Source organism: Curcuma longa, chromosome 5 (assembly GCF_044706935.1).
Source record: "Curcuma longa cultivar G26 ecotype Majalengka, Jawa Barat chromosome 5, ITB_CL_G26_1.1, whole genome shotgun sequence".
Classification (NCBI taxonomy): domain Eukaryota; kingdom Viridiplantae; phylum Streptophyta; class Magnoliopsida; order Zingiberales; family Zingiberaceae; genus Curcuma; species Curcuma longa.
The window spans coordinates 3,849,601-3,859,034 of record NC_133865.1 but is presented as its reverse complement, the minus strand read 5'-3'; the positions used below and the strand labels follow the sequence as shown (position 1 = coordinate 3,859,034).

General features: G+C 42.6%; 1 protein-coding gene across 1 annotated transcript; it reads left to right on the top strand.

Annotated features, from left to right (window-relative positions):
• The first annotated feature begins 3,550 nt into the window (after positions 1-3,550).
• On the top strand, positions 3,551-8,842 carry LOC141829202 (uncharacterized). The gene is given in 10 exon segments (XM_074716620.1): positions 3,551-3,655; positions 3,658-4,846; positions 5,336-5,409; positions 5,512-5,622; positions 5,728-6,397; positions 6,464-7,360; positions 7,523-7,618; positions 7,781-7,893; positions 8,002-8,206; positions 8,391-8,842. Coding segments are annotated over 10 exon segments (3,912 nt in total).
• The last annotated feature ends 592 nt before the right edge of the window (positions 8,843-9,434 follow it).

Here is a 9,434-nt window from a genome sequence, read left to right as displayed (position 1 = left end):
CCACATTCACCTTAACCCTAAACCTTAAAGTGTAAACCCTAAACCCCTAAAACCCTAAACCCTAAATCCTAAACCATAAACCCTAAACCCCTACAACCCTAAATCCTAAACCCTAAACCCTAAATCCTAAATCGTAAACCCTAATTAAGCCCTAAACCTTAAAGAATAAACCCTAAATCCTAAACTCTAAACATTAAACCCTAAACCTTAAAGCGTAAACCCTAAACCCTAAATCATAAATCCTAAACTCTAAACATTAAACCCTAAACCCTTAACCTTAAACCCTAAACCCTAAACCCCTAAAACCCTAAACCCTAAACCCTAAACCCTAAATCCTAAATCCTAAATCCTAAATCCTAAATCTTAAACCCTAATTAAACCGTTATTAAACCATAAACCTTAAAGCATAAATTAATCCCTAAACTCCTAAAACTCCAAACCCTAAACCCTAAAATCCTCAACCCTAAAACCCTAAACCCTAAACCCTAAACCCTAAAACCCTAAAGGCCGCCTCCTCTTTCTCTGTCGCCAAGGGCGATTCTTTGGGCGATTTGGCAAGCGGCGCCGCCGCTGGTCGTGCTCCGGCGGCTGGGGTGGCCGCCGGCAGTCCTCCAACCTCAGATCTGGTCGCGGCAAGTCTCCAACCGGCGGCACTGGACGTGATTCGTGTGCAACGAGCGGAGATCCTCTCCAGGCGTCGGCGACTGTGACTGCGATTTCTCAAGAGGGATCGTCGCCGTCCGTTCGTGGTCCGCCTCACGCGGCGCTGGCGCTGACCAGAACCTTCCGCGCGGTGCTCCTGTCCACTTGAAGGTGACTCCGACTTCTCACGCGGCACGGGTCGCTGTTCGCGTTACGCCAGGGGGTGCTTTCTTGATCCGCGGCTGTTCGTGCTCCGCCTGAGGTGCTTGTCGTCGACGGCCCTACTCTCCAAACGCCGGCTATCCTGCAGTTCCTTTCTAGCCAGGCGACTGTGGTTGCGACTTTGAAAGCGGCGCTGGCCGCTGCCCGTGTTCCTTCCGCGGAGATGGCTGAAGATCGACGCCCACCTGTGGCGGCCGCCGCTGGAGGCCAGGTTTTCCAGGCACCAGATCCCTTACATTTCCCTCCCCTTTCGGCCACTGCTCCGAAGGTGCTGATGGTGCCCCGTACTGAAGACCCTATATCAGAGCGTGCGCGCCCTCCTTCCTATGCGGCGGCATTGAGACCTACTTCTCCAAGAGCCACCAAGAAGAGCCTCGAAGATGTGGGGGACAACTACAAGCCGGCTACAGTATACAACAACAAACCAGGTATCTTCTACACTGAGGAAGAAGTTTCAAATATGGCAGAGCCTTTTAAATATTCCCTGATTGGAAAATTTTCTGGTTTGAGACCTAAGCCACAAACTGTTTTGCTAGCATTTCGAAACCTAGGGCTTTCTAGTTTTTATAACATCAGATTTCTTCGCTCTGGTTATATTTTCATGCATTTGAATTCGAGTGAGGATATGGCTAGAATCTGGACCAGGGGGATTTGGTATATTGGGGGAGTTCCGCTTAGAATTTTTAAGTGGACTCCCAATTTTTCTTATGCGGCTGAATCTTCTGTTGTACCAGTATGGATTCAATTTCCGGATTTTCCAATTCATATGTTTAACAAACGGGGTTTGTTTTCGGCTGCTAAAATTGTGGGCAATCCAATCAAGATTGATGAAGCAACAGCGGATGGTACTAGGTTAACAATGGCACGTGTATGTGTGGAAATTGATCTTTTAAAGCCAAGGATAGAGGAATTTTGGATTGGAATTGGTGAAGAGAAACGCTTACAAAAGGTGATATTTGAGAAATTCCCAAAGTACTGTGTGCAATGCCTTCACTTAGGCCATTCAGAAGAGGACTGTTATGCCAATGGCAATAGGCCAAAGCCTCAATGGAAAGGGGGAAAGGTTGCTGGGGACAACGATAAGGAAGATCTGCGGGTCTTTTTGAACCAACGGCATGCTGCTGGCCAGGAGAGGGAGTCGGTTACAAATCCATTAGAAGAGGGGGATGGGAGGTTGAGGATGCATGGTGGTGATACTCAAACATGGAGGGAGAAGAAGGGCAAATCCAAGGTGAAAGCAAATGAGACTACACAAGGATATGACACCAGCAATAGTTTCCATACCTTAAATAATTTGGAGGAGGAAAATCTGGGAGACATAGAAGGGACTTCTGGTGTAGTAGGGAAGATAGTGATTGTAGAGGATGATGGTGGTGCCGAGCACAGATCTAAGCAGCAGTGGCTGGAGGTATCGAATTCTCAAAATCTGGTGGAGGACGAACAAGTGGATGGGCAATTTGTGGAGCTTTCGGAAGAGTTTCTGGTTCGGGATTCATTTGGCAGCCAGACTAAGCCTCAGGGAGATGAAATTCAAGGGGTCAAAGGAGCTACTGTATTGGGAGATTCAATTATAAAGGAGCCCAGACAAGTCAAAGTGGGGCAAACTTCTAAACATATGGGACAGCAAGTAAACAAGAGGGTAATAGAGCCACAGGCAGTGGTATAGCAGCAATTTTTGACAAATTCAGATCAATTTGGACAGCTCCCTGACCAAGCTGGGCAGACTGTACAAAGCTCACTGAAAAAAGGATTGGATGGGGGGTTATATTCTTCTTTGCCTACACAGCAGAAAGGGGCGGCAGTGGAAGGAAATCAGGGTTTGTCGTTGGAGAATTGTGCTCTAAATCAAGTGCCGATGGATTCGGGACAAGAGGGAAGCTCAGCTTCTGATACGGTGCAAGAGGGGTCAGAAAATACAATTTATTCAAAGACGTTTATGGAAGAGGAGGAATCGGCAGGAGAGGATGGAGGGCTGCTGCAGAGGTCAGGTTCCCTCACTATGGTGCCATATAATGCTCAAGAACCACTAGAGCAGGTGGTAAATGTTCCTGAGACTAGAGTTTCTCATAAGCCTGTTAAATTTGTTGATAAGGATGGGACTGTGTATACTAATGAAATTCCTGCTGGAAGGGTCACCAGAAGTAAATCACACAGTATGCGAGCTTCTTCTTCCTCTAAGTTCTAAATGTCTGGTCTTATATGGAATATTAGGGGAATAGGGAATAATGCTACTGTTAGACGTTTGCTTTATTTGAAAAAGATGCATAGAATAAGTTTCTTGGGTATTTTGGAACCTTTTATACCACTTGACGTAAATTTTATGACTCGACGGTTGGGTTTTGACTATGCTATATCAAATTGTTCAGGAAAGATATGGTTTTTATGTGATCAGAACATTGAATGCTCTGTGATGGTGGATCATGATAAGTTTCTGCATGTGAAGTTGAATTCTCATCTCTTCCCTACAAGTCTATTCGTCACTGTGGTATATGCCTCTTGTAATAGTCTTGAAAGGAGGGTGCTGTGGGAGAAAATTTTAGATGTCAGACCACACATGGATGATCTTTGGCTGGTGGGTGGAGATTTTAATGTTATTATGGGTCCTACTGAGCACTCAGCAGGGTCTTATCAAAACCGGGTGCGGCTAGAGAGTTTAATGACTTCATAATGATGGCTGGTTTATTAGATGCTGGATTTGTGGGAGATCCTTACACATGGACTAATAATCGAGTGTGGAAAAGATTGGATAGGGTTCTTTTATCCCCTTCTTGGAGTAATAAGGACTTTGGTGTTAAGGTAGAACATTTAAGCAGAGCCTTGTCTGACCACTGCCCTCTTTTACTAACTTTTCCTGCTTTTGTGGTTCAAAAATCATCTTTTCGGTTTCAAAAAATGTGGATAAGACATGCAGATTTTATACTTATTGTGCGGCTAAATTGGATGCTACCTTGTTCTAGTTCCGGAATGCAAAAATTACAGTTGAAGCTAAAAAGGTTGAAGAATCACTTAAAATGGTGGAATGCAGAAGTTTTTGGGAATATCCATGACAAGGTTCGGGTGGCTGAATCAGATTTTGCTGCAGCTGGGAAAAATTTTGATGTAAACCCCACAACTGAAAATAAAATCCATATGGCTAAGGCACAAGCATTATTACAAAAGACTTTATACATGGAGGAGGATTTCTGGAAACAGAAAGCAGCGGTTAGGTGGATGGGAGAGGGGGATAGAAATACAAAGTTTTTTCATCATTTAGCTCAAAAAAAGAAACTTGCTGGGAGAATTTTTCGGATATGGGAGGATGGTGTTTGTATTGAAAAACCAGAACTAATTCAAGCTTCAGGTGCATCCTTTTTCGAAAATTTGCTGTCAGGAGAGAATGAAGAATTAAATACTACAAGCATGGAAAATATCCCGAGTTTGATAAATGCAGAGGAGAATTTGGCACTTTTAGCAATACCTTCAATAGAGGAAGTCAAGCAGGTGATAGGGGATATGTGTGAAGATAGTGCTGCAGGGCCAGATGGTTTTTCTGTAGCTTTTTATGTGGCATGCTGGGAGATTATCAAATTGGATGTGTATGAAGCAGTTTTGGATTTCTTTCAGGGTGGTTTTTTCCCTCGTGGCATGGCGGCCACTACGATTGTGCTGATACCTAAAATGGATAATGCCCAAAGGTGGCAGGATTTTAGACCTATTAGCCTATGCAATGTCTCGAATAAGATCATTTCTAAATTGATGGTGAACAGGTTGGGCAAGGTACTTGATAAAATTATCTCCCCTATGCAAAGTGGATTCGTGGCAGGTAGATTGATATCAGACAATATTCTGTTGGCCCAGGAGTTATATCACAAGCTAAATTATCATGTTCGTGGTGGCAATCTAATTTTGAAGCTTGATATGGCCAAAGCTTATGATAGAATTCAATGGGAGTTTCTGTTTCAAATTATGAAGGCTTTTGGATTTACAGAGCCAGTAATTGATTGTATGAAAAGATGCATTATTGATTGTTGGTTCTCGGTAAGGATTAATGGGCAACTGTCTGGTTTTTTCCATTCCAAGAGAGGGCTGTTGGGTTGCAAGGGTGCAAACATAGTCCCACATCTAAAGCACATGGAAAAGATCATGGGATTAAAAGGATGGAAAGTATCTCCATTGGTATGAGGCCTTTTGGGAGAGCCCAAGAACAAAACCATGAGGGTTTAGGCCCAAAGTGGACAATATCATGCCATTGTGGAGATGTGGACATTCTTTAGACCCTTCAAGTGGTATCAGAGCGAGACCGCTCTTCACCGGACTAACCGCCGGATGAGCCATGATCCAGATCTAACCGGCGGTCCTAGTAGGTCGGGTGGAGGGGATCCTCTTTCACCTTTATTATTTATCATTGCGGCTGAATATTTGTCAAGAGGTCTGGAGACTTTGTTTAGCAGATTCCCTCAAATGTTTTTTGTTTCTGGTTGTGGTTTTAAAGTATCTCATCTAGCATATGCAGATGACGTGATGATATTCATGAATGGCTCCATCAACAATGTCAAAAGACTTATGGTTTTCTTACAATCTTATATGGCTTGCTCCGGGCAACTAATAAATATTTCTAAGAGCCTTTTTTACCCTGCTAAACGGATTTCCACTGCCCGAAAATTGCAGATTTCAACGGAGACTGGATTTAATGAAGGCAGTGGACCTATATTATACTTGGGGGTTCCTTTATTTTCTGGGAATAGGAAGGCTGTTTATTTCCAGCCTTTAATAGAGAAGGCAAGGAAGAAGATGATGGGGTGGAATATATCGCGACTCTCACATGGTGGTAGGTTGATTTTGATTCAAAGTGTTTTGAGTTCACTCCCTGTATACTTGTTACAGGTTTTAATGCCACCTAAATCTGTGCTAAAACAATTGGAGATGATCTGTGCGAATTTTTTCTGGGGTTTTTCAGCTTCGAAAAAGAAAGCTCATTGGATATCCTGGGCTAATATTTGCACACCGAAACTTGAAGGAGGTTTGGGGGTAAGAAGACTCTTAGAGGTGTCAAAGGGGGTCTCTCTGAAGTTGTGGTTCAGGTTTCGGATGCAGAATTCTCTTTGGGCAAGATATTTATCTAAGCAATATTGTGGGGCGGTATCGCCAGTGGTTGTTCCCCTTAAAGGGAATGCTTCCCCGGCCTGGAAAAGAATGGTGCAAATCAGGGCTTTGGCAGAGAACCATATAGGCTGGACAGTTGGTAGTGGTCGGTTAAGCTTTTGGCATGATGGGTGGCTGGATAGAGGCCCTATATTTCATTTCTGTGAGGTTGTTGGTAATCAGGAGGCTTTGGTGTTGGATTTTAGGGAGGAGGAAGGCTGGAATTGGGACAGATTAAGGGCTATTTTGCCGACTGATGTGGCTGAGGAGGTGGCTGATTGTGCTGTCCAGAATGGGGCAGATCCTACAATGATATGGAAGCCATCTCCTAAGGGGGTATTCTCGATGAAGAGTGCTTGGAATTGTATCCGGGACCGTCGCCAAGCTTTGGACATGGGAAATGCTATTTGGAGTAAGTTATTGCTGCCTAAAATCTCAATCTTTATCTGGAGATTTTTATTGAAAAAACTGCCTGTAGATTCAGTTCTGCAAATCCGGGGAGTAAGCTTGGCTTCTAAGTGTAAATTTTGTGAGGAAGTGGAGTCATGGGGGCATCTATTTTTCCATTGTCAAGTGGCTAGGGAGGTATGGGCTTATTTTGCACATTGGTTTCGTGTGGCTGATTACAAAAATATTGTCAACTGGAGGGTTGGTGACAAATGGATGAAACAAGGACATATGAGGGAGGCTTGTCCTTTTATAATCCTCTGGTTTTTATGGGTGGCCCGGAATGATGCTAAACACCGTGATATTATTTGGTCGGCATGGCAAATCATTGGGAAAGTTATTCAGTATGTAGTTACTGGAATGTCAGCTGGTTTAATTAAAGGCTGGCATTGGAAAGGATTTTCTACTGTGGCTGTGAATTTTGGTCTAAAGATACAGTTGCAAACTGTGACTAATATTTCGGTGATTCGGTGGCAAAAACCTATGATGGGTACTTTTAAACTGAATTCAGATGGTTGCTCAAGAGGAAACCCAGGGCTGTCTTCTTATGGTTGTATTATAAGAGATCATGCGGGCCAAGTCATTAAGGCAATGCATGGGGTGATAGGTGTTGGTTCAAATGTCAGGGCTGAATTGTTTGCAATTTGGAAAGGGTTGGAATTGTGTGTAGCAAGTAATTTTCTACCTTTATGGCTGGAATCTGATTCTTTGGCAGCATTAAATATTATTGAGGCATCATCTTGCAGTTGGGAGTTTCGAAATCTGGTTTTAAAGATTCAGGAAGTGGTTCGGAAATTTCGAATAAGGTGTTCTCATACCTATAGGGAGGCTAATATGGCAGCTGATTACTTAGCTAATAAGGCTTTTGAATGGGATGGAATTCGCCTTATGGATGGTGATTCAATTGAGAGAGATCTGTTTGGGATATGTAAATTGGATCGATTAGGCTTACCCTATCTCCGCATATCTTCGAAACCTGGTTAGAAGCCTGGCTAGTTACTATTCTGTATAATGGCAAAGAGGCATAGTGATGTGATTGATGTTTTGTTATAATTCTACATGAGTTATCAGGATTTTTTCGTGGATTCAGATTTTGGCACGCCATTGTGGTTTCCAGCGGTGCTGATTTTCTATTTTTCAGCTGGTTATGTTTCTGTGATACTGATATTTTGGCATGTTACTGGATGTACTTTAATATGCAGCAATGTTTATATGCCTTATGTGGCTTTGGATATATGGCTTCCCATTGGGTTACTTGATTTGATACACCTTCTATTTCTACCTTGTTTGAAGTTTTCTTTGGGGTTCTCTGTGAATTGCTTATGTTTGCTGAAACTTCTATATGCAGTGGGAGAAGAAGAGCGAGGAGATGGGAGCTCGGGAAGGTGGTATGTGCTGGTGCATCTTTGTTTGTTGGTTGCCTGCACAGCAATTGCTAGTTTGGTGCCGGGACCTGTAGAAGTGAATTTCTGGTTCAAGTTGACTTGGTGATTTATTTTTGGAACATGGGTCTGCATATATGGGAATGACGGTATGCTGGTTACTGGTCTCGTGCTGCTGGACTGACAGTGGAAAGTGGATGGTGAGCCTGTTAAAAGGGGAGTTCGGTGGAAGGGTGATTGGAGTTTATTTAAGTGGTGGAATGCTGATTTGTGGTGGGTGGTGGATGTGATGTTGCTGAATGGTTATTTTCTTGTGGTGGAAATGCTGATTTGTGTGGGTGATTCATTTGAGGCTGATTCTGAAATTTATGTTGGAAAAGACCTGGGTGATGGTAACAATTACAGTGTGTTTTGAGGGTTTTCTGGAATTTCAACAAATCTGGTTTTCTTTTGGTTTCAAGTCCGTGCTGGTTAATATTTCAATGGGTGTTAGATATCATATACATTTAATGGATGCTTTCCTAATGATATGGTTTCTTGAGATTATATTGAAGTTGATGGTATGTCATTTAACAGTTTCTGTTTATGCATTTGGATTTTCTGCTACTTGGTGTTATGGGGTGTTCCATCTTTCTCTTCTGTTTCGGTATGGTTTCAAATGGATTGGCCATCTGAACATTGGAGGGCTTTCTTGGATGCTTTCCCAATCTTTTGAAGTTGATGAGGGCTGGAAGTTGCCGTTGATATTTGGTATGGCTCACTTGTTGGGAGGTGCATTGAAGAATTATGTGGTGGATGGATATAATATGGATCGGTTGCTGTTTCAATTGAAAGGATTCTGGATCATGGAGGGCATCTACTGCTTGGTAGTGAAAGGTCAAAGACGGTGTCTTGAGGTGGCTGAGCAAGGATTGAGGGGGATGATTGTGGGGATTTCGCATGAGCTGGCTGCTGTGCATTTGAAATGCTTCAGTATCATAGAGGGCTTCTGCTGCTTCGGTAGTGGATGGTCAATGAAGGTGACTTGATGTGGCTGAGCAAGGATTGATGGGGAAGATGGTGGAGATGTTGCATGGGGTGGCTGCTGAATTGCAATAATTGGATAGATGATGTATTTTTTGGGAAAGAGGCTAACATACTTTTGTGTATAGTTAAGGTAGTGGGGGTTGCAATGTAAATCTTTTTGAGGTTATTAATGTAATTAAGTGTAATAAGTTGTGGTCAGGTTTGGTCCCCCTTCTAGTATGACATTTCCTTTTTTCAGGATTAAGATTCATCCTTAAAAAAAAAAAAAAAATCCTAAAACCCTAAACCCTAAATCCTAAATCTTAAACCCTAAACCCTAGACTTTAAACCGTAAACTCCAAACCAAAACCTCTAAAATCCTTAATTAAACCCCTAAACCTTAAACCCTAAACCCTAAAACCCTAAACCCTAAACTTTAAACCGTAAACTCCAAACCAAAACCTCTAAAATCCTTAATTAAACCCCTAAACCTTAAACCCTTGAATTCTAAAACCCTAAACCCCTGAATTATATATATTTTAATATGTTGAAATTATTTGTGGGTTCAGGAAAAATGCAGAAAATATAAAGTTAGATGTATAACAAGAATTTATC